Raw genomic sequence first — 24,323 nt, 5'->3', positions numbered from 1 at the left:
TGCATTCTGGGAAAACCTAAGCAGCCATCCCAGACTGCCTCTGCAGGAGATACAATGCAAACTGAGTGGCACCAGCACCAAGTGGAGCAATGCACCTTGGGATTTCTGCTATCACACAGAGCGTTGGGAAGGAGGCCTGGTCAAACTGGTGACATAGGCAAAGGCAGCATTGAGTATTCTCTCAGGTGCTTGGCTGGCTGGTTCATGCTCTCATGCTCAGCTTCTAAGTGATCGCTGTGTGTACGGTTGAGAAGGAATTTCCCCCCAGGTCAGATTGGCAATGACTTTGAACTGGGTTCATTTCCCACTATAGCATGTGGGTGTGGGTTACTTGCCAAGGCTATCTAAGTATATCTCACTTAATCATTTCCCTGCCATTGCAGGGGCATCAGGCACTGGTGCATCTCGATCTCTCCCATTCTCTGCATGTGGAACGTAATAGGCTAGTCTCCTGTGGGTTGTAATATTATAATTTTAAGTTTGCTTGTTGGGTTTAGGGTGCGGATGCTGGGTGGTGTTGGTGGCCCGTGATTTATGGGAGGTCAGCCTAAATGATCTGCGATTCCCTTCTGGCCTTAAACTCTCTGATTCACATTACACCAATCTGTCTCTGGTAACGGAGATACGTGGTTGCTAACATGGTATTATCCACAGGTAGCATGGTTACAAATCATGTTTACTACCTGTCCTGGTTTTCCTGGGATTGTCCCTCATTTTAGGTAGCTGTCCCAGGAAATCTGCAAGTCTTCTGGGACATTAAAAGTCCTGATATTTTTTTTGGTCAGTCACCCCCACCCCCCCGTTGGCTCCCGCAGCCCTAGTGGGTGTAGTGGGAGGAGCCATGGGCAGCAGTTCCTGCTCAGAGGGAGCTCTACCTCTGGTGCGTCTGAGAGCCATGGGGACAGGGCAGCTTGGGAGCAGTGAGCAGGACAGGGGGAGCTTGGGGCTGGCAGCACCCAGTCATTGCTGTTTAGGTACTGGCTGTGGGGACAGGAGAGAGGTGGATCCAGCCAACGCTGCATCCTGTTTGGCCAGGTTGATGCCTGGGGCAGCCCTGGGATCTGATGCCCTCCCCCAGGGGTAGGATGAGGAGACAGTGCCCTGGGTGGGGAGGAAGGCAGTACTCAGGGATGTGTGTGGTGTGGTATGTGGGAGCAGACAGATGTTCTTGATTTATGGTTGTCACTTCTGAGGTACAGAAAACATGTATAGTGTCAGCCAGTGTCACTAACTGCTTGCAAAGTGAGGTGAAGTTGTGTAGATATGTCTATGTGGCACACAGGGCCTTTTATTTGTTACAAGAGATGTCTGTGTATGTTAGACCTGGTCTGGAATTTTTCAACAGAAAATAAAGTTTCTGCAAAATTGAAGTTTTCCAGTGGAAGACTTTAATTTTTTTCCGTCAGGAAAATCAGAATGAAATACTGTATTTCACATTGGCTTGACCCAAATTGGAATATTTCATTCTGTTGAACTGACCTGAAACATTTTTGTTTTGAATCAGTTCAATAAAATATTAAACTGCTACTGCCTCTTGGGAGTTGTAGTTCTGGCCCCCATTCTTTCCTATGGGCTGGGCTCCCAGGAGGAATACATACATCTCTCAGAATGTAACATGGATTCCCATCTGCCCAAGCTGCATGATGCATCATGGGAGTCAAAAACTCTTCTGAGTCTGGCCAGCAAGGGAGAATGGGGGCATCAGGCTCCTAAACAACAGCTCCTCCCAGGAAGCAATGGGTGACAATAGGAAAATGCAATTTAATGTTGAGATAACTCAAAATCAAATAGTTCTGGTCAGTTCAACAAACCCAAATGAAACATTTCAACAGTTGTGAATCAAAATTTGTCAGAAATGCTATTGTGTTAGTACAGGAGTGTGAGGAGCCAAGTTAGTTAACATTATCTTTATCATTACTTTGTGGTCACAGCAGAGACCAAGTCCTGTTCAGCACTGTGGTACAATGCAGCCCACATCTGGCTGAGCCTTCTAGGTGCTACTGGAATATAAATGTTAAATATTAGTAAGTCAAGTCAGTGAATCGTGGTTGAACCTTGTTCCCCTAGGGTTTATTCATGAGGGGATGACACAATTCAGAATTTTTCTGGTCTACACCTATTACAAAGTCATGGTCAGCATAGTGATGGCTAATTTGACTCTTTGAAGTCAAATTAACATACTTTAACGTGATAAAAGTTTGTAGTGAAGACAAGCCCTCAAGTGATAGATTCCTCTTTATTCCTAGGGGTTTAGCCAGTGCATGAAGTGCACTTCTCACCTTCCTGCACTAGCTTTAACATAGTCTTAAAGACTGCACTTTTCAACACAAACTTACTTTTCTGAATGTCTCTTTTGCGAACAGTGTCACTTGTACAACTCATAATCCTTTGTTGTCCATTGGCTGTTTTGAGTTGCTTTTCAAAACAGTCATTTGATAATTGTTTTTTCCCTCTGGAGAACACTTTACTGCTTAATACAAATATTCAAATTTATTTCAAGTAGACTGCACGGTAGTTTTTTAAAGAGCTGAGGTAAGTGTAATTTAATATGATGTAGATATGGTTTCCTGATTTTTTTTAATAGGACTGGCAGAAGTCATTTTCAGCCCACTGTTACAAAATTGTAACTGAAATGAGCAAACTTTAAATCTGAAATGAACAAAAGCTTCAATGCTATACAATATTTTGCTCTTCCAGTTAGTATTGACATACAGCGTGCTTTAAAAAGTATCCGGCTTCTTGATATCACCAAGCTGTTTCATGTTTTCTGACTGGAGAGCTCAGTTTTTCTTCAAGTTGTTCATATACTTGTTGTGGCAACCATTAATAAGTACACATACTAATAATGAAATACAGCACTGTTTGAAAGCAAAAGTGTATTAAGACCCTAAAGAGTTTTCTATCTAGCACAGCTGTGTATTATGAGTTACTACTTATTATTAAAATAATTTTATGTAGGTATTGCACTGAAATATGTACCTTTTTACCTTATGAGAGGGCATTGTCTGTAGTGTAATAAAGTATTGTATCTGAAAATAGACAGAACTGTATGAGTACTTGGCATGTGGAAGTGCAATTATAGGGCCAAATCCTACTCAATCACACAAGTAGTCCTATTGACTTCTTCAGTGGTTCTTAGGGCTTGGCTACACTTACATTTTATAGTGCTCTAACTTGCTGGCTCAGGGGTGTGAAAAATCACCCCCCTGAGGGCAGCAAGTCCGAGCGCTTTAAAGCGCTGTGCTCCCAGCGCTCGGAGCTAATCCCCTCATGGAGGTGGATTACCAGGAGTGCTGGGAGACCTATCTCCCAGCGCTTCCGCACGACCACACTCGCACTTCAAAGCGCTGTTGCGGGAGAGCTCCCGCAGCAGCGCTTTGAAGTTTCCAGTGTAGCCATGCCCTTATTTGCATGAATAAAGTGAACAGGTTTGGCATCTAGGTAGCAAGCTTGTTTTCTTGCAGTACAACCAAAGATTTTCTAAATTCACTAAAACAGCTGTCCTAAATTTATATATGTACAATACAACTGATCTATGAAAGTATATTAATAAATACTAGAAACAAACTTGTAATGTATCCCAATCCAAGACTTCTGTTGATGAGCTTTTACTAGAGAGGGGGCCAAATTCAAGCCATATGTAATTCTCTAATGAAATTACACCAGGTGTGAATTCAACCCAATTTCTCTTTTGTACACTGTGAAGTGCAGCATAAATGGATCTTAACCATTAAAATTATCTGGAACTTAATATCTCAACCATCTTAAGGCCAGACTTCTTGTTTCAGGTAGCCGGGAGTCTGCCTTTGTGTATGCCATCTCCTCTGCTGGAGTTGTATTTGCTATCACAAGGGCATGTAGTCAAGGAGAATTAAAATCATGCTCCTGTGATCCTAAGAAGAAAGGGTCTGCCAAGGACAACAAGGGCCACTTTGATTGGGGTGGTTGCAGCGATAATGTTGACTATGGTGTCAAATTTGCCAGAGCATTTGTGGATGCCAAAGAAAGGAAGGGAAAAGATGCCAGAGCACTGATGAACCTTCACAACAACAGAGCTGGAAGAAAGGTGGGTTTGATATGTCTTACTTACTGCAACTTATCTTCTCTAAATGACCTAAAATTCCTTCATCTAGTTATAAAAAATGGAAACATCATTCTGGGAGCACTATCCTTTGAGACTCATTAACATATGTCAGCAATGCATTTGGGATGAAATTCACTCTGTGCAGAGGGCCAGTGTAAGATCTACGGCACCACTTACATGCTCACCTAAGGCCACAATCCTGAGAAGGTTTACACACATACTTAATTTTATGTACAGTGAGTAGTTATCCCATTGAAATCAATGAAATTATTCATGTCAGGAGATCAGACTAGATGGTCTGGTGGTCCCTACAGGCCTTAAATTCTATGACAGGGTTTCCACCCAAGCACGAAGACAACCATGTGCCAATCTGTGCTAAGCACTTGTATAAGTCTTTGCAGGATCAGAGTGTAAGTGAGAGTTTAATTGGTGCCTAGACCTTGCACATAGGTGAATTCTAACCTGGGTGAATAAAGAAGGGAAACCTTTAAATACACTTGAAGACAACAGCAAAGGATTGGTTTGGCCCAACAAATCCTTCTATCCCAACAATGAAATAAAATAGCGTAATTCACATCTACATGGAGACAATAAACATGCAAACAGAAATGATCAGAGGGGGTGAAATATACCTACTTCACTCATCTAAAAAATGCAAATATTAAAAAATAAATAGAAACAAATTGCACTTGTTTAGCCCAAAGGCTCTGACCCAACCTTTATCCGAACAGTGTATTAAAATAATATCCTTGGAACTTCCAAAATAGTCTTATTTTTGTTAATAAATGGCAATAAACTGCTAGGCATGTTGCCTACTGCTTGTGCAGTGAGTTGGAAAATACACTCACCTTTTGCCTTGGCATTTATAGAATACATATAAATGAGTATGGTCCATGTGACTGGAGTGTATTGATTAATTATTCAGAGGACAGGAAAATCATTATATGCACAGCATCTGAAAAATTGTCCTATAGCCCCACCAGAATCTGTACTTTCACCGAAGAGAAGATTTACTCGTTAAAAATGAAGAATTTTGATGACTTTGTTCATGAATCTCTGTTCTTTTTCCATGCACATTAAATAGGAAGAATATTTTTCATATTTTGTGTGATTGTTTTAAAAAAAAAATCCCCTAAAATGGATATGAAGTCCTTTTACATTAACCATCCACCATAAGAAAAATGTGTCCCCTTTTAACCCTTGATTTGGTTAATTCTGGTGAATCTACAATGGTCCTCCATGTTAGATTGTTTGTTTGTCTGTTTTTTGTTTTCTAACAGCCTCTCTCCCCCTACTTTCAAATGGTTGTCGACAACACATGGTTTAGCCAGATGAGATTATCCAATCCAATGAAGTGTCAGAATGGCCAGTCAAAGAGGGCTATCTCAACTGGCTTTATAGTGTAAGGGACTGACTGCAAGTGGCTGTTGTGTATATGAGACAGCTCCTGATTTTATAAGGGTGAAAGCTCCTTGGCTGGGAGTATCTGCTGTCCATGCAATGTTTCAGGATCTCTAACTGCTAAAAAAAAAAAAAATAAACAAACTATTAACATTGATCTAGAAAGGTACCATCACATCTGGTAAGTGAATAGGTTGGGGGCATAAGATCAATGAAGAGACTTCAGCAAATGTTTTAAGTTTTAAACTAGCCAAGAAACAAAAGTTATAAAGCAAATCCCTGTATGCTTTAGAACCTGATTTTTAGAAGGGGGTTCCCGTTTTGTACCCACAGTTTAGTGGTTTAAATTTAGTTAGAACATGATGTCCTTTAGATGTCTCATTACCTGAGTGTATCAACAAATCTGGCAGTTACAGGTCTAGATGGAATGAATTGTGTCCAGTTATTTTTCCTCTACAAAATGAAAGGCCAAATTGTGATGAGAGGCCCTTTCAAAACTAGGCCCTTACATTTGAGTAAATCAGAACATCCCATATGCACCAAATGAATGGCTATATTGTATATCATTATCTGAGCATCACTTAAGAAAAAACCCTCCTATATCTTAATGGGCGGCTTTTGATGTCTGAGGCCTCAGTTCAGCAAGGTACTTAAACATGTGCCTAACTTTAAGTACTGAGAAGTCTCATTAATTTCTACTCACATGCTTAAAGTTAGACATGTGCTTAAATTCCTTGCTGAATTGGGGCCTTATTTTAATACTAAGTTCATCACTCCAGATAGGACTGTGAGAATGTCAGTGACTGATTTGAACCAGAGTGATCTAATTGTTTACCAGTCACAGAAGGAAACCAAGATGCTGGTCTCTTACTCAGGGTATGTAATGTATCGTAGCTTCTTTAGAAAGCTCTGGGCTGGAAAAGGCCATTCCAGTTAACTCCAGCTCCAGTAATAGGGCTTTTTTTTCTTTTCAGACTCTAACACAGATTGTAAAGTGCATGCATTTCATGAATCCTGAGAATAGACTTCCAGAGATGTAATTGTCATAGATCAAAGGTCTATGTACTATGACTTATCACATAATTAATAAATTAACCCGTTATTTGTTCAGTAACATCCATACAAATATGTTAAAAGCCTGACCTGAAGCTGAGACTGCTTTAACACTATCCAATCATTATATGAATGATGACGATGAAGGCCTCAAGTGCAAGGCAATAAAATTCTTATAAACCTTTCTAAAAAAATGGTAAAAATAAGAGTTATACATATATTTTGCTTTCAGATGCCACGTAGATGAAAATGACTAGCTCACATCGGATACCCTAGTCTGATGACATAACACACTTTATGTTGTCTGTGTAAAATAAAATTACTAAGAAACCAGGTTAATTTCTAAGCCACATCTAAGAAACTCTTTGTAGATCTGGATAGGCACTCAGATACCATGGATAGATCTGGATGAGAAATGGAAAAATTACTGTAAAAATGTTTATATTGGATTTTGACCTGCTTTCCACTGAAATTTTGATGAAAAGATTAGTTGAAATTGTGAATTTCACAATTTTTTGATCAATTTTAACCACGGTGAAGGAGCTCTTGGCAATGGGCAACCTCATAAAAAGTGAGATTGACAGGTCTGGTATGGTGTTACCTCAAGCTGAATGACAACACAGTAAACCTGATAGCATTTCTGAGGGGGCAAATTCTGCCTTCAGTTATGCATGTGCATTCCCATTGACTTCCAGACGTTTGTGTTCTGTCACTAGAACTTAATTTCTGTCCCAGATATCAGTGGATCTGGTAAGGAGGGAAATGATTTCTCAGTAGCGTTGCCTGGATCTTCAGGGAGACTGAAAATAGAGGGAGAGGAGAAAACACCAGTCCTGAAGATTGTTGGTATAACTGAGTAAATTAAGGTTTCAGAGTAACAGCCGTGTTAGTCTGTATTCTCAAAAAGAAAAGGAGTACTTGTGGCACCTTAGAGACTAACCAATTTATTTGAGCATTTGATGCTTTTCTTTTTGAGTAAACTAAGCAGACTGTCCTAACCTTGTGAGGATGACTCACTGCTGCCAGTGGGTGTCACCACAGACCATGATTACAGGAGCCATTACAAAGCTGAAACTGCAGGATCAATGGGAGGGGAGTGAAAAACATAAATTAAAATGTAGCCTGTTTTACCTGTTTATATTTCACTGGCTTTTTTGGCAGGCTGTGAAGCGGTTTTTGAAACAGGAGTGCAAATGTCATGGTGTGAGTGGATCATGTACTCTGAGAACCTGCTGGCTGGCCATGGCAGACTTTAGGAAAACAGGAGATTATCTATGGAGGAAATACAATGGAGCGATTCAGGTGGTCATGAATCAAGATGGCACTGGTTTCACCGTGGCTAACAAGAGATTTAAGAAGCCCACCAAGAATGACCTGGTATACTTTGAGAGCTCGCCAGACTACTGTATCAGAGACAGGGATGTAGGTAAGCTTGAGTTACCACACATACATGGTTTGATTTCAGACTTTTATTCCTTGAAGGTAAAAAATGACAATCAGTATTGGATTTACATATATTTCCCTCACTCTTTCCATCACTCTTTATAACCTAAAGTAAGAAGGACAACTCAGTACAAAGAGTGAGAGATAATACAGCTTCTCTGTGAGCAAAACCTGGCCTTCTCTAAACTGAAGAGAACCAATTGTACCAATATTGTACATACATTGGGGGGTTTGTGGCAATGAGAACAGTAGTTTCTAGTTAGCTTTTCAATGAGACAGTCATATAGTTCCCCAAATTGGACTTCAACTAGCGTTCAATCAATAAGATGACACTACATGATTCACTAATGCTATTATAGTCCCAAGAATGGAGCAGGATCTACAGTTGCATGTATTACCTTTTTCCCTCGTAAGCAATATCAGTGATTCTTAAGCATTTTGGGTGCTGTCTTCATGTATTACACACCTTCTCATATTCAACTGCATTCTAATCTGCAGGAGGGTTGGGCTCCAAAACCCATGGTGACGATTACCAGACGGAGGGGCTTGAAGTAGTCTCAGTTTCACTGTGAGCTAGAGATTGCACAACTGAACAAGAGACAGGCATTGGTTGTGAGCAGTAGCATTGCTATAGTTAATGGTGAGGCCAGCTTACTGTTTAACAGCCAGTTTTTCTAAGTGCTCTAAAATCCATAGGCTTACTTGGGTTCTCTCAAAATTGCTAGGCATTATGGGGAGCAGGAATAGTGCTCCATATCTAAGACCACCTGAGCAAGGCAATCTTGAGATACAACCTCCCCGCGCAAAAAAATTCAAGTGAAGTCAACATTTTACAATTATTGCAAAGTTTGGGCAGCCCAGAAGCTCAAATGAGAGCTCCTATCCTCCCAAAACAGATATCACCCACACACGATTGAGTTCAACTAATGTCTGGCACTCACTGCCCCTTTGGGGAAGCAACATTTAAAAAGTCATGCAGGGTAAATGTTGGCTCTGCAACATGGTTCAAGCCAAACTGATGAGCCTGGAAGAGCCAGATACGAATGCACAGCAGGAATGTGGCTCTGTTGCAAGCCAGAGTATTTACAGCCTGATGTCAGTGTGTGTGGATTTTTCAAGGTGGCATGGGATGGCCAGAGAACCTTGGCAGCCCCAAGTGCTATGAGTTTTGACTCCTGCCCTCGGCAGCATTCTGATTATTGTAATGATTAGTATAGACAGCACCTCCACCACTAGATGGTGCAATATCTTTATTGTAGTGTTGTCATTGTCTTGTATGTTGTGGTGTTGCCCGGACGTCAGGGGGATTAGCAGTTAGCTTGATGTTACCTGTGAGTGCTGGAGTTGGTACTTGCAGTGGCCCAATCAATCTCTGTGATGCTATAACAGGGGTGGGCAAACTTTGTGGCCCTAGGGCCACATCAGGTACAGAAATTGTATGGAGGGCTGGGTAGGGAAGGCTCTCCTGAAACAGAGAGATGTGGCCTAGTCCCTGCCCCCATTCCAGCCCCCTGGGACTCCTGCATCCTATCCAAACACCCCTGCTCTCTGCCCCCTGAGCATCCCCCCCACAGACATCCATCCCCTATCCAATCTCCCCTGCTCCCCACCTCCTGACCACCCCCCAGCCCCCTATCCAATCTTCCCTGTTCTCCCTGCCCCATGTTACCTGTGGGGTGGGGGAAAAGGGGGCTCAGTCCTTTCCCTGTGCATTTCCCCTGCTCGTTTGGCTGCTCTCCCTGGCAGTCAGGCAGGGCTCGCTCCCTGTCTGGGCTTGGCTGCTGGGGACAGGGGCTAAGCATGCTGGAGGTGAAGGGGGGCGCTGGCTTGATCTGCTCCTGTCCCCAGCAGCAGGGTCCAGGCCCCTTGACCACGCTGCCCTGGAGCACCAGGTCTGGCGGCACTATAGCCATGCCACCCAGCCTGAGCTGCAGCCACACTGCCAGGGAGTTGGGCTGGCTCCTCTGCAAGCCTGTCCTGACCCCGCTCCCTGGCAGGAGCTCAGGGGCTAGAGGGAAGGGTCCTGCGGGCCAGATGTGGCCCGCGGGCCGTAGTTTGCCTCCCTCTGTGCTATAAGCAAGTATTTCTGTATGTGTCTTGTGTTCATTAGCGGCTCTCTGCCTGCATTCTTCAGGGGCTCCTTCTGGAAGTTTTGCAATAAGAGCAAAGCTTCTGGTTTAAGAGACAATATTTCAAAGTGCTCTAAAATCCAAATTTCAGACTGGTTTTACTTGCAGTATTATCAAGGAAATAGCATTAATGTCACAGAGGGAAGGTGAAAGACTCTAGTAAGTAGCAGCATTAGGGTGATGTAATCACTTGTGCTTCATGCTCCTTATAGGATACCAGGGTTGGAAGGGACCTCAGGAGGTCATCTAGTCCAACCCCCTGCTCAAAGCAGGACCAATCCCCAATTTTTGGCCCAATCCCTAAATGGCCCCCTCAGGGATTGAACTCACAACCCTGGGTTTAGCAGGCTAATGCTCAAACCACTGAGCTATCCCTCCCTTCCTAGCCCCATTCCCTGAATAGTGGGACCAAGAGTGATCAAACAAAAACAGGTAGCTGTGATTCTCACCAGTGTCAGCATGTTTAAAGAAGTTGCTGAGCATCAGGAAATGCATTCACAACAGACAGCCCTGTTCTAGGGACTGCATTAAGATTATCATTGACTAATGCGACACTAGAATACTGTCATCAGTCAAAACAGCCACTTACATTTATCATGAAAAGTAAACACAGGAAATTTCAACTTCCTATAACAATTCATCCAGTCTATACCAACCAAGAGTTCATACCTATCTATTTCAACTCTCCAAGTGCTCTAGTTTCTTGGGAAAAGAGGTCCAAAGGAAATGGACACTAAAATTTTTAGTCTCCTGACCCTTTTAAAAACAGTAATAGCAACCTTCACATGATAGTTTCCCCCACAAACTTCTGTAGAAAAATCAAGCAGTGCACAAAACTGAAGTAAAGAGTTTAAAATGATACTCTTACCCCAAAGAAAATGTTTTGTAGACCTTTTTCACCCCTGTTAAAATGGAAATCCTGCTGTAACCTTAACTGTGGTGTGGATATACGAGGGCCAGGAGTAGAGACAGTGCTGCAAGCTGCAGTGGTTCAGTTAAGGGGTTCTTTAGTTACAGCTACCTCCCCCAGTACGGTGACCAGATGTCCTGATTTTATAGGTTCCAATATTCATGGCTTCGTCTTATACAGGCACCTATTATGCCCCACCGCCTGTTCTGATTTTTCACACTTGCTACTGGTCACCCTATCCCCCAGTAAGGAGCAGATTTTAATAATCAAAGTGCTCTAATATCCACATGCATAAGGAGATTGCCTTGAAAACTGGTTTGTCACAACAGGGGTTGGGGGCATGGAGGGGCCAAGAGGTGAGCACAGCTGGTAGCTGAGTGGCAGTGAGTTTTCCCTGGAAGCCTCTTGTGGCCCTCAGTCGTGACCTCACTTCCACCACTTCTTAAAAAAAAAACAAAAAAACAAAGAAACCACCGCCACCACGGGAATTTCACTGCCCACAAACTTCACTGGCGCAGTTAAGTTTGACTGGCAGCGCCTTGTACCTTTTCAAAGTATCAACTGCACGTATACTTAAACTTCTTAAAACCAGGGAATAAGAGTTAATGTACATCCCAGCACCACCCTGCAACCTTAATTCTCCCAGTCCCCTTTGAGGGGTGCCCCAACCCTCCCCTTACAGACACTGTTGCACTTTGTCTTCCAGATGATATGGAGCACTGTGGGGAGGGGACACAGCACACGAATACACTAGAAGAAGCTGTCAGACCACATCCTCACTAAGGCAGAAGTTGCATTTGGGGCAGTGTTAGTGAACATCAGTTGGCTACACCTGGCCTGTACTCAGCCACGTCATGTCTTCTGCATGTAACACACCAGAGTTGCCACACGTTACAACCCCTGAACCTTCATCCTAAGGGCTATCTCTAGAACGTCACCTGCCCTTACTTCTGCCCGGTAGTGCACTGTCATGCAGGGTACCAGACTGCTGCAAATCCCCGCGGCAAGAATAGACTATTGTGCACCTCTACTTGCACAACCCACATAACTCGGCTCAGAAACAAGGGATCCCTGATGTTCCTCTCCCTGTGTCACTGGGTGAGCCATGGCAACCTACCATGAGAACTCTGTGGCAATCAATACAGCTGTCCTTTATGCATGGGACATGCAGATGAATGGGAGAATACAGTTCTGCACAATACATCACATAAAGTGATAGTTACTTAGTCATTCCTCATGTCTGCTTCTAATAGGACAGCCCTGGCTGAAACATACTTAAAGCCTATTCCCAGAGCTCTTGCTAGTTGCAGGGGCAGAGTTAAGGTTGCAGGATGGAGCTGCTGTGTACTTTAACTCTGTATTTCCTGGTTTTCTGAGGTTTCAGTGTGGGTGCACTCACCATTTTGGAAGGGTGTAAGGCACTGTCAGTCCACTTTAACCATGTTAGTATGTTACTAATGTGGAAATAAAAAGAACAGAAGTCTGTAAAAGGGAGGCAAGTTAAGTAATGCACAAAAGATTTGCCATACCATGACATCTGTTGAGTGGAGGTAATTAACAGGTTGTGAGAATCAGATTGCTGTGACCTATCAATAGGTAGCAGTGACAAGCACAGGGAAGTGCAGGTCACCTCTTCTGGATATCTCTGCTTCTTTATGATCCTTTGATATGATTCTTTATGATTTTACTCCGAATACACATGCGGGAGAACAGCTGCACATCGCACATCAAGTCAGTGGAAGTTTTGCTATTAACATTATCGGGGCTAAGATTTCACCCAATATGTGTAAAATAAGTAGCCTTTCTGATCAGAGGATTGGGTCTGGGCCTTTCAGATATTACTTAGTGGTCTTTGCAGGTGCTCTAAATGCCCATCATGCTCCCTGATCATGAGTAATGGCAGCAAGTGTAATATCTTTATCTGGATGCATGCATGTTACGGGCATGTTGTAGCACTGTACACAGGGCCGCCCTTAGGATTTATGGGGCGCTGCGCAGTATTATTAAACTAGTGCCCGTATGCTGGCGCAACTGGTGCCCCAACGCCGGCTCATTTGGCTCTGTGAATACTGGTGCCCCTATGCTGGTGCAACCGGTGCCCTTACGCTGGTGCATTCGGCCCTGTGAATATGGCCCCTGCCCTCTGCCTAGTAAGGAGACTGCTGCGCGTGCTGGGTGTGCAGGAGCCGACCCACTCTGACCTGCTGTCCCAGTCCTAGGCGTGTACCCCGTGGGTGGGTGCTCCGGGGCTGGAGCACCCACGGGGAAAATGTAGTGGGTGGGGAGCACCCACCGGTGCAAAGCTCCCCCCCTTCTGCCCCCTCCCCCCATGCCTCTCATGCACCGGCAGCCCCACGCTTACCAAATCCTCCCAGCGCTTCTGGAGCACCGCAAACAGCTGTGGGAGGGAGGGGGAGGAGGTGGGGAAGAGGAGGGGTGGGAGTGGAGCAGGGATGGGAAGAGGCAGGGCAGGGGCTTGGGGGAAGGGGTGGAGTGGGGGCGGGGCCTGGAGCGGACTCGGGGTGTCGAGCACCCCCCGGCAAGATGAGAAGTCAGTGCCTATGGTCCTAGTGGTGCCCCAAATTTTCACGTGCCCTACGCAGCCGTGTATGCTGCATATGCCTAAGGACGGCCCTGACTGTACAGAGACTGACTTCATAGCCTAGAGTTACAGATACAACTTTCTCTTTGGAGGCTGCTTCTTTCGTTGTAAATTCTGTGACACATTTTTCCCTAAAAGAACAGGCCTTTACCTAAACTTTTGTAAGTGAAAATGCTGTTTTACAGTCTTTATAGGAAGTGCAATGCATTCTGTCAGGCTTGTTATCTCAGAGGTGATTGGGCATTTTTCTCTGCAGAGTATTATCTTTACTTTTCCTCTGACTTTGTCAGCTCCGCTCAGAGGCTGTAGAGCCTGACAAATGCTGTTGTTCATCTCAAGATAACACATTAAATGAAGAATTTCTTGCTGCTCTATGAGTCTGAGAAATTACTTGTTACAAAGGGTAAATTTTTTGGGATACGGTAGTAAATCTTTAATGTAATGAGGGAATATGTAGTTCAGCTCTGTGCAATTCTGTTTGCTTATTCTAATAATACAAAAGAAATCTGATAAACTCAACAAACATGGATCAGACTTTGACAAAGATGATAGAAGCAGTTGAGGAGATTTTTTTTTCATGCTTAATTTAACTTCATTAAGTTGCAGCCTCCACAGGAGAAACCCCGTGAAATTTTGTATTGGGGAGGATTATCGAAGTTTGAGTTGGGAAATGTTTGTTGTCTAGCATGTCAGTGCCAACTAAATGTACTGTCATAAAGCTTCATTATGTCCCTGAACATAGCTTGTCTGTCATCCCCCAGGGAATTCAGACATTTTGATGCTTGGAAGAATACCTCTAAGAATTCTGTCATTTTCTGTTATCCTTCCTAAACATGGTACATCTAGAAATTGTAATTGTGATCATGTGTGATGACCGCCATCTTGACTGACTCTGGGGATTGAACTAGAGACTTTCAGGGCTAAAATTATGAGTTTCTCTAGCTTGAGCTAAAGAGCCACACTCACCAGTTATGAGTCTGTTACAGCTCACCTCTTCAGTGATTGGGCACACTGAGGAAGACATACTATGCATTGACCAGTGAGTTACAGATGATCAATTGTTGTATTAACTTTTGGCTAAAGGACTGAACCTAAGGACCTTCTACATAAATATACTGGCCTATCCATGTGCCACTGTTGTGAAGGCTTTTATTCTTTGTGCTGGCTTGTATCCTAAGTAAATCCTAAGTCATTAGAGGGTGCTATAGTGGGTGCTATGGTTGAGCTCACGTGTGCAGATCTCACAGTCCACCTAGTGGAAGGCACTAATGCATGTGTACACTAATTGGTACATGATAAAACACAACTCACTGGTACTGTACCAGCCTTCCTAGAAGGAACATGGGAGGCAGTGTTTTCTGAGGTAATATCACATGTGGCAAGCACTAACAGCCCAGTGGTTGGTAAGTGGGGAATGCAGTGGCCTAACATTTCAGCTAATGTTAATGCTTCATGCTAAAACTGAGGACTTTTTAAAAAGGCTGTAAGGTGGGATTTTCAAAAACCCTTAGCATTCATTTATCTCTGCTCCTATTGAAACCAGAAGAACTTTTTACCATTGACTTCAGTGGCAGCAGAGATAGGCCAACACTGAGTGCTTTTTGAAAATCCCACCCCTTAACCGCTTAGAAATCCTGACACATACACTCTTTCTTCATCTGCTTATAAATTGCCAGCTGCCAGAATGAGTAAAGACTCAGCAAGAACAGCCTGGACAATAGAAGACCTCAGGAGCCATTTCAATAAATAAAGGGAAGCAGAGGGAGGTTTATATAAATGACACTTCATTTATTAAAACCGCACACTGCCCCTCCTGGGCATGCATCTGTCCCTCCAAAAATGCTCTGAATAAGCCACCTTCATTCATCTTCAAATAGACAGCTGTTAGGCAGTTTCATTTTACAAACGTACACTGTTTTGCCATGCGTGTTAGGCTCAGTACACTGAAAGCTGTTGTAAGTATATCACATTGTGACCATGCCAGTGGAAAATTGGAGCATGTTCCATGTCTAAATGTATGAAAGGTAGTAGTGTAGAGGACATGAATTGATTGACAGCATCTTTATTATAAGCCATTCACCTGCAGTCACTGTCTTAGGTAGTGGACTGTATTCCGATACAAAACATTCTTCAGGGCAATCAGATAATCAGACTCTGTTCATATGAGTGAAACCTGTTGTTACAGGAGACCTAGCAAAATCATGTCCAGTGCCTAGAACAAGTTGAAGTAAATTGCCAGTGATGTGACTGACACTTTGAAGAAGGAAAGGTGCCTGTAGTTTTCACTGGGATGGTGTTGGTGGTGGGTGTCAAGACTAAGAATCCAGTTCACTCGTATAATAGGACTGCTTTAAGCTGGTCACAAAACAGTCCTAAACCAGCCACTGAAGGAGCCTCCCAGTGGAGGAGGATATTCTGGTGGTGTAGAGATGCTGATGTAAGAGGATGTTGCTGGGGAACCAGGGAGTAATGTGTAACACTGACTGACAAGGTGCCAGCTCATGCCGAGGTCCTCGTGGCTCAGTGGAACGCTGACACATTCATAGCTGGAATCACCGGTGCGTTAGTTACTCTTAAAATAGGTATTGGAACTATATGATGTGTTTTTGTGTTTAGATTTTATTGAATGCTTGTGAGTTGCTGCATGCTTTAATCTCATCTATAACCTGTGTATCCCATACTGAAGGGTAATATTTGAGCGGTTGTGTTTGTAAGCTTCTGTAGCTGTGTAAACCAACTGACAGGAGAGAGGCATTAATTAGCATGAAGTGCTGCTCTCCAACAGCAGTGTTACATCCTGACCAACACGACTACTGTGGGATGATAAAGACAACAAAAGGCATTGGTTGTTTTACTCCCCCCATGACGATGAGTCCTGCAAGTGGATTCCTCCCGTCAGCTAAGTTTGCAGCTCAAAGCACAAGGGAGGATGGGGATAAAAACATTCTAACAAGAAGAAACTGGATTTCTACGCTGCTTGGATTTGGTGGGGGCGGTTACTAGGCATAAGCAAGAGGTCCCCAGTGCTTAGCCTGGTTTAGCCGTATAGGTCATGTAGAGCTTGCTTATTACAGAAGCTTCTATTACCTTTTGAAATTTTAAGATTGTAACTCATTTGTGCATATATGTTTACCCGCTTTAACCTTGTAAATAACTCTTGTTTACTTTCCCTATTAATAAATCGGTGTATAGTTTATTATAGGATTGGGTACAGGCATTGTCTTTGGTGTGAGATCTAAGGTGCAATTGACCTGGGGTAAATGACTGGTCCTTTGGGACTGTGAATAAACTGAATATTGCTGTGATCCTTGATGTAAGGGGCCATCTATCACAAAGGTACACTCACTTGGGGTGGCGAAGTAGATCGGCATACCCAAGGGGACTGTCTGTGGCTCCATGGTTAGGCTGTTATAGTGCCTGAGGACTTAGATTTTACCAACCAGTTATCAAGCATAAGTACAGAACTCCCAACCAATTTGGGGTTGTCCCCCTAGTGAGTTACGTAGTTACAAAGGCTCATGATACAGCTGCTCAAATATTACCTTACAATATGGAATACAGAGGTTATGAGTGAGATTAATGCATGCAGCAACTGACAGGTATTCAATAAAATCTAAACACATTCCTACAGTTCTCATACCCATTTTAACAATACTAACACACCGGTGAGCCAGACTGATTCCAGCTATGTATTTGCCAGCATTCCACTGAGGCATTGGGGACCTTGGTATGAGCTAGCACCTGGTCTGCCTGTCACAGCATGGGCAGGTTTTTCCTAGGCCTGGAGGCTCTCGGGCTGCCATATCTGTCCCTGGGGTCCTTTTGAGGATCATTGTACATTAGAACAGTGGTCAGGCTGTTCATGTTTATGGGGGGAGGGGCCCAGCACCTGAATCGTTCTAGGACTGGGTCGTTCAGTGGTGTTAGATCCACCGTTATCTCCCACCTAACCCTTTTTGAATGTGTGGGGAGCTCTCCTCACTTGGCTCAGAAAACTGGACCTTACACATTTTGTAACCAGACTGACAAATTGATGCTTACACCAGCTGGAAGAGCTTCACATCCAGTTGATGGCATTGCAGAGATATTTAATCTGCTGAACTAACAGTGGTAGATGCTGTTTGATCCTCACTGTTGCTTCTGATATGTCTGATCTGATTGCTTTGGATATGTCACAGAATTATTGTGCCAGCCCAAATTAGCAATTGACCACATCTCAGTGACTTTTGTAACCAAGATTGGATTACAAGCAGAATGAGATATTAAGGCTGCAGGGTGTAAATTATTGGTGTTGGGCTTGATATACTGTATTATTACTTTAAGTATGAAACCTGTGGTGAGTAACCAATTCTGGTGTGTGTCAAAAGCAGGTAACCCTGGTTACCAGCATACTGTCAGTCACTGAGTAACTATAGATCTCCCAATCCAAGCATTCAAAATACCTACAGTTAAATCCTGGGCTCCACTGAGTTCCACTGACTTCAGTAGGGGCAGAAGTTCACTTACAGTGGCATGTATAGTACAGAAACTGCACACCCAGCTAGCACTGATATAAATAGCAATGGAGACAGTGAGGCACTGCTTATATACCCTATACTAGGCTACCCTATACCCTACACAGCTCTTTACTGGCACAAAGAGTGCCTCCCATACCTACACAGCTATTCTTAGAAGTGTAGTGTCCCGCTGTCTCCCTGCTACTGGAGCCTTTCCCTGCTGCGGTGGGCCGGTGGCCACGGTGAGGGTGCTCTGGGCTCCTGCGAGGGGAAGCAGGAAAAAGGAGAAGGGGTGTAGCTGGGCCTCAGGCAGGAGGGGAGGGACTGGGGGTAGCCTCCCACAACAGCCAGTTCACCCGCTGCCCATGAGAGAGAGGCTTCGGCACTCCCTGCTGCTGGAGCCTTTTCCCACCGCTTCCCTTCCTGCCGGAGCCTTTCACTGCAGTGTGTAGCTACGCATACCCTACATGCTGCTGCAAGCTTAGACAAGGTCAGTGGTTCTCAACCTATTTATCACTGTGGGCTGCGTATGCAGCCCCCCCAATGTGTTACCTGTGCCACAGGTTGAGAACCACAGCACTCCCCCCCAACCCCCACCACAGACCCCTGTGCCCAGTGTCCCCACCCAGAGACCCCTCCCCAGAGTGGAGCCATGAGCGGTACTCCAGGTGCAGGATGTGCAGCAGCCTCAGACCCGGCCAGACAGGTCTGGACGGGGCCGGGCAGCAGCCTTTAGCACACAGCTGCTAATTGGGTAGCAGGTTGAGAACCACTGGACTAGGTCATAGAGAGCTAATAAAATGGTAGCTATCCTTCCAGTTTTCTCTCTGGTAATGCTGCACCAGTGTGCCAGCACATGTTCACCTGCCTAGGCTTGGCAGAACTAGATTTTTAAAAAAAATAATTTTGATGGATAATATTGATGTTTATTTTTAAGCATTTTTTTTCAATTTTTATTGATTAACATTTTCACAGTTGCAGGACATTGGAGGGTCAGAGAATAGGGGTGTCAGACAATAATTATTTAATGACAATAGAAGTTCATATTGAAAAACGTAAAGTTTCATAGCCATGAAAACACAAATTGTCAACATCACATGTCAAAATATACAAAGTAAATATCCTTACATCAAACTCTATTCAGGTCTCAAGCAGCATTTTTCTTACTTCGCCTAGCTATATGTTTCAATAATTATCAATGGAAATATTTTTGTTGGTTTTTTGTGTATGGTAAAATTGACATTTACCAATTAAAAACCTAATCCTTCCAAGCCTACCTGTTGTATACTGTTAAAAAGAGATTTCCTCACTCGCTTCTGAAAATATGTGACAGATTTTTGTGATCATTAAAGTGAGGGATAGCCACACTGTGTACAAATACATGTTTATTGCAAACTAGATCTGTGTAAGCGTCTTCATCCTCACCTCTCTGCTAACACTCCTCATCCTGGTCTGAAAAATCCTTGTTATTGCTGTCCTGGGTTTTTCCTCAGCACAGACTATATTTTGTGCCAAATTTTGTCACACTTATGAGTTATAAATAAATATCTATCAGGACCTCCTGATCTACAAGATGAATGTCTAGATAGGAAGATGATGGGAACATAAGAAATATGACTATGGTAGAATTGAAGACCGACTCAGAGGCTCCTTTCAATGGTGGTGTTAAATTCCTTTACAATAAACTCTTGTCGTATGCCACACTGCATACATGGAAATTGGTATTAAAAAAAATCAGTGCAAACTAATACGTCACATCACTAGGGGCAAGTTTTCTAATTAAGACTAGTTTAAAAAATCTCATACTATAAATTAGTGTTTAAATTTAGTTACTTAACCCAAGGTTTTGGGAATAGGAGAATAATTGTTTTCAGCAACAGAATTCTCCCAACATTAGTCCCCACAAATAACCTGGGCGTAGAAAGGGGTAGATGTATGCATCTAAAGGTAGCAGCATTAAAATCTGTTGATATTTTGAAGATATAGTTGCATGTTATGCCTAGGCACGACAGTTGCAACACTTGAACAGCAAACCAGGCAGCTCTGGGGAAGCTTTTGACAAATTACCATATATTCCTGTCTTATTGGAGCTCAGTCATATTCCATATATATAGCATTTTGTGGTATACATTTAACATGAAATGAGAAGTAGAAAATACTCATTCTAGTCTAGCCAAGTCTATATTGTTCTTATACTGCCCTCATCACTGTAGTATTTGTGCACTTGTCAGTAGTGCACTAAGTGACATTACTAACATCTTTCATGTATGGTTTATTCTCTTTCTGAGCCCCTCGTGAGAAGGAGAACAGCGTATGCATTGTAGTGTTTTGTTTTAATAGGGTTTAGTTTTTGTATTTCTTAAAATGTGCAAACTGTTTTGTGTTTATATTAGAGAAAGCAGGTCAAAAAGTGCCCCTGGCACTTGGAGTGGAAGTTGGTGAAGTTTGTGATGGTCCTTAGTTCGTTAGGGAGAGTTTGTTGCACACACTTGGAAAGGACTGTGTATTCGTAATGTGGCCGAGTTAACATTGCTGTATGGTAAGAACTAGAGTTGGCCGAAAAATGCAAATCCCTTCCTGTGACAAATGTCATGTTTCTGAAAATTTTTTATCCTGAATCAGGACAAAAAGTCAAATACACTTTTTTTTTCCCCCAGAAAGAGATTCCAGAAAAATTCTTTTACAGTTCTCTGAAAATGGAATTTTTGGCAAAATTCCATTTATTGCGAGAACCTTCAAGGAATTTTTTTGGCTCCGTGCTGACCTCCTGGAGGCCTTTTATCTATTTGTCTTTCTGCTGGCAAGCAGCAAGTAAAATTGCCAAGAACCTTCCAGATGGGCTGCTGGAAGCTGAGCACCTTCGATGCCTGTGTACAAATGCAGGAGTATGGGAAACAAGCAGGATGAACTGGAAGTCATGGTATATGAAGAAAATCATGACCTAACTGGCATTACTGAGATTTGGTGGGACAACTCCCATGAGTGGAGTACCAGCATTGAGGGATGTAGCTTGTTCCAAATGGATAAGTAGGGGAAAAAAGGAGGAGGTGTTGCACTATACATCCAGAATGTACACACTTGCTTCGAGGTCCAAGAAGAAGTGAACAACAGACCTACTGAAAAGTCTCTGGGTCAGGATAAAAAGAGAAAAGAACAGAAAAGAACTTACTTATGGTGGGGGTCTATTATAGACCACCATATCTGGAAGAGGAAGTGTATGAGTCATTCTACAACCAGATAACAAGATTAGCTAACACACATGAGCTAGTATTAAGGGGGATTTTAACTTCCCTGATGTGATATAGAATATCAAGGTTGGAGGGGACCTCAGGAGGTCATCTAGTCCAACCCCCTGCTCAAAGCAGGATCAATCCCCAATTAAATCATCCCAGCCAGGGCTTTGTCAAGCCTGACCTTAAACACCTCTAAGGAAGGAGATTCCACCACCTCCCTAGGTAACCCATTCCACTGCTTCACCACCTTCCTAGTGAAAAAGTTTTTCCTAATATCCAGCCTAAACCTCCCTCACTGCAACTTGAGACCATTACTCCTCGTTCTGTCATCTGATACCACTGAGAACAGCCTAGATCCATCCTCTTTGGAACCCCCTTTCAGGTAGTTGAAGGCAGCTATCAAATCCCACCTCATTCTTCTCTTCTGCAGACTAAATTATCCCAGTTCCCTCAGCCTCTCCTCATAAGTCATGTGCTCCAGCCCCCTAATAATTTTTGTTACCCTTCGCTGGACTCTTTCCAATTTTTCGACATTCTTCTTGTAGTGTGGGGCCCAAAACTGGACACAGTAATTCAGTTGAGGCCTCACCGATGCTGAATAGAGGGGGAATGATCATGTCCCTCGATCTGCTGGCAATGCTTCTACTTATACATCCCAAAATGCCGTTAGCCTTCTTGGCAACAAGGGCACACTGTTGACTCATATCCAGCTTCTCGTCCACTGTAACCCCTAGGTCCTTTTCTGCAGAACTGCTTCCTAGCCGCTCGGTCCCTATTCTGTAGCGGTGCATGGGATTCTTCCATCCTAAGTGCAAGACTCTGTTGGAAGGCTATTATAACAAATAATAGTTGGAAGGCTCTGTTGGAAGGCTATTATGGCAAATAATAAAGTGCAGGACTCTGTTGGAAGGATATCGGTTGGAAGACTATTATAGCAAAACTTAATATGTCTTGAAAATTCTTAGCATGTGTAGGGGACAATTGTCTGATTCAGAAAGTTGAGGAAACAACTAGGGGGTCATCCATTTTGGATCTGGTTTTGACCAATGGGGATGAATTAGTTGCAAATGTGAAGGTGGTTGGGAACTTGGGAGGAAGTGATTGTGATCTGATAGAATTCAAGATCCTATGGAAAGGAGGACATGAGAGCAGCAAAACAAGGACACTGGACTTCAGAGAGACGGATTTCAACCAACTCAGAGAAATAGTAGGCAAGGTCCCATGGAAAGCCCAAATAGGAAGAAAAGGAGTGGAAGGGGGCTGGCAAAAGAGGCAATGCCAGAGGCTCAAGATCAAGCTATTCTGACACAGAGGAAAGGTAAGAAGAGCCACAGAAGGCCAATGTGGCTGCACAAGGAACTTTTTAGCTATCTAAAACCCCAAAGGGATACAGACAGGAAATGGAAGGAGGGGCATGTCACCAAGGAAGTATACATGGGAATAGCATGAGCATGTAGGGACAAAATCAGAAAAGACAAGACAAAGAGTGAGTATAGCAGGCAAGGAATGTTAGAGGCAATAAGAAGGGGCTCATCAAACATGTCAGACAAAAAAGAAAGATCAAGGATAGTGTGGTCTGCTGCTCAATGGAGAAGGTGAGCTGGTTATGGAAGATGCTAGGAAGGCAGAGCTGCTCAACACCTACTTTGCTTCAGTCTTCTCACAAAAAATAATGTGACTGGACGACTAGCGAAATTACCATAGATAATAAAGGGGAAGGGATGCAGATTGGGATATGTAAAGAACATGTCAGGAATCTTCTGACCAATCTGAATGAATTCAAACCAGCAGGGCCTGATGCTATTCACCTGAGGAATTAGCTGAAGAAATCTCAGAGCCACTGGCAATAATATTTGCAAACTCGTGGATGACAGTTTTACCCCAAAATTTAGGCTTTGGGGTGCCCCTAGAGTAACCTGCCTTAATAAAATAACCTCCTTAATCTGCTTTTCCTAGGGTATGGGTCTCCCGGGTACTTAAGGAAACACTTGAAGGACATGCATATAACCTTCCGATAAAGTGATTGACACAAGCAGTGTATTTTCCAAAACAAAATATATTTTTATTAATGTCACTAATAATCCCTACTACCATATGATCTAAAACCCTAAATAAGAAACAAATCTCTTATTGCAAGGTAAAGAGCATTTAAATTACAATCACATACAGTTTAAATGATTCTAAGCGGGACGCTTTGCTACAAATAGCCAGTTTGCAACAAAGCGCTGACAGCTATTCTTAACTTATACTTTAAATTCTACATAGGTAATATACAAATCTCTCACACACACACATTTCAAGCATACACATCTATACTATACAATACGGTAAATTTATAGTTCAAAAAAAAATTAAAAGCTCACACTACCCTTTGATTTTGAAGTGTTGTTGCAAATGTTGCTACTACTGTAGCTTCTTAATCAACTTACTCCCAGTCATCTCCATTTCTCCCTTTGCAGATGCAGCTCACTTCCTGTTGCCTCTGTCCTACCATCCCTTAGTTATTTTGTTTCAGTGTTGCTGATGTTGTGGCTACTGCTGTAGGTGCTTTCTTCAGAAGTGCTCTCCTCAGAATTCTATCTAAACTGTCTTTTCAGCTGCTCTTCTGTTGTCTTGGCCACCCCTCTGATCTTTCTCCAGCAGTTCTTCTTCTTGGCTCCTGACTGACTTCTGCCTGCTGGCAGCTGACCTTTTATACTGTCCTACTGAGACTTCCTTGTATACCCGTAAGCAAACACCCCAGTCACACATGCTCAGTGCAAACCGTTACCTCAGAATTATGGTTGACAGTTCTGACCTTTAGAACAAGTTGGAACCAGTATGGATGAGCCGTGGTCTAGTCAACTAGCTGACCTTTCTCTCACCCTCCACTGCACATGCTCAGTAGCTACCTCAGTTTTCACCACTGGGCATGCTCAGCCTAGAGATCTCTCAGCTCTAGTCATGTGTCCCACATTGTCCAGTGGTAAGTG

General features: G+C 43.2%; 1 protein-coding gene across 2 annotated transcripts in view; it reads left to right on the top strand.

The window, feature by feature from the left end:
- The window catches only part of WNT2 (Wnt family member 2), a 48,303-nt gene that overhangs the window by 7,412 nt on the left and 16,568 nt on the right, over positions 1-24,323 (top strand). For both annotated transcript variants that reach the window (XM_037888919.2, XM_043549928.1), the window contains 2 exons: positions 3,789-4,066; positions 7,700-7,964. In XM_037888919.2, coding sequence (XP_037744847.1) covers positions 3,789-4,066; positions 7,700-7,964 — 543 coding nt within the window. The remainder of the gene's footprint in view (positions 1-3,788; positions 4,067-7,699; positions 7,965-24,323) is intronic.

This window comes from Chelonia mydas, chromosome 1 (genome assembly GCF_015237465.2).
Source record: "Chelonia mydas isolate rCheMyd1 chromosome 1, rCheMyd1.pri.v2, whole genome shotgun sequence".
NCBI lineage: Eukaryota > Metazoa > Chordata > Testudines > Cheloniidae > Chelonia > Chelonia mydas.
This window is presented reverse-complemented; position numbering and strand designations above follow the sequence as displayed.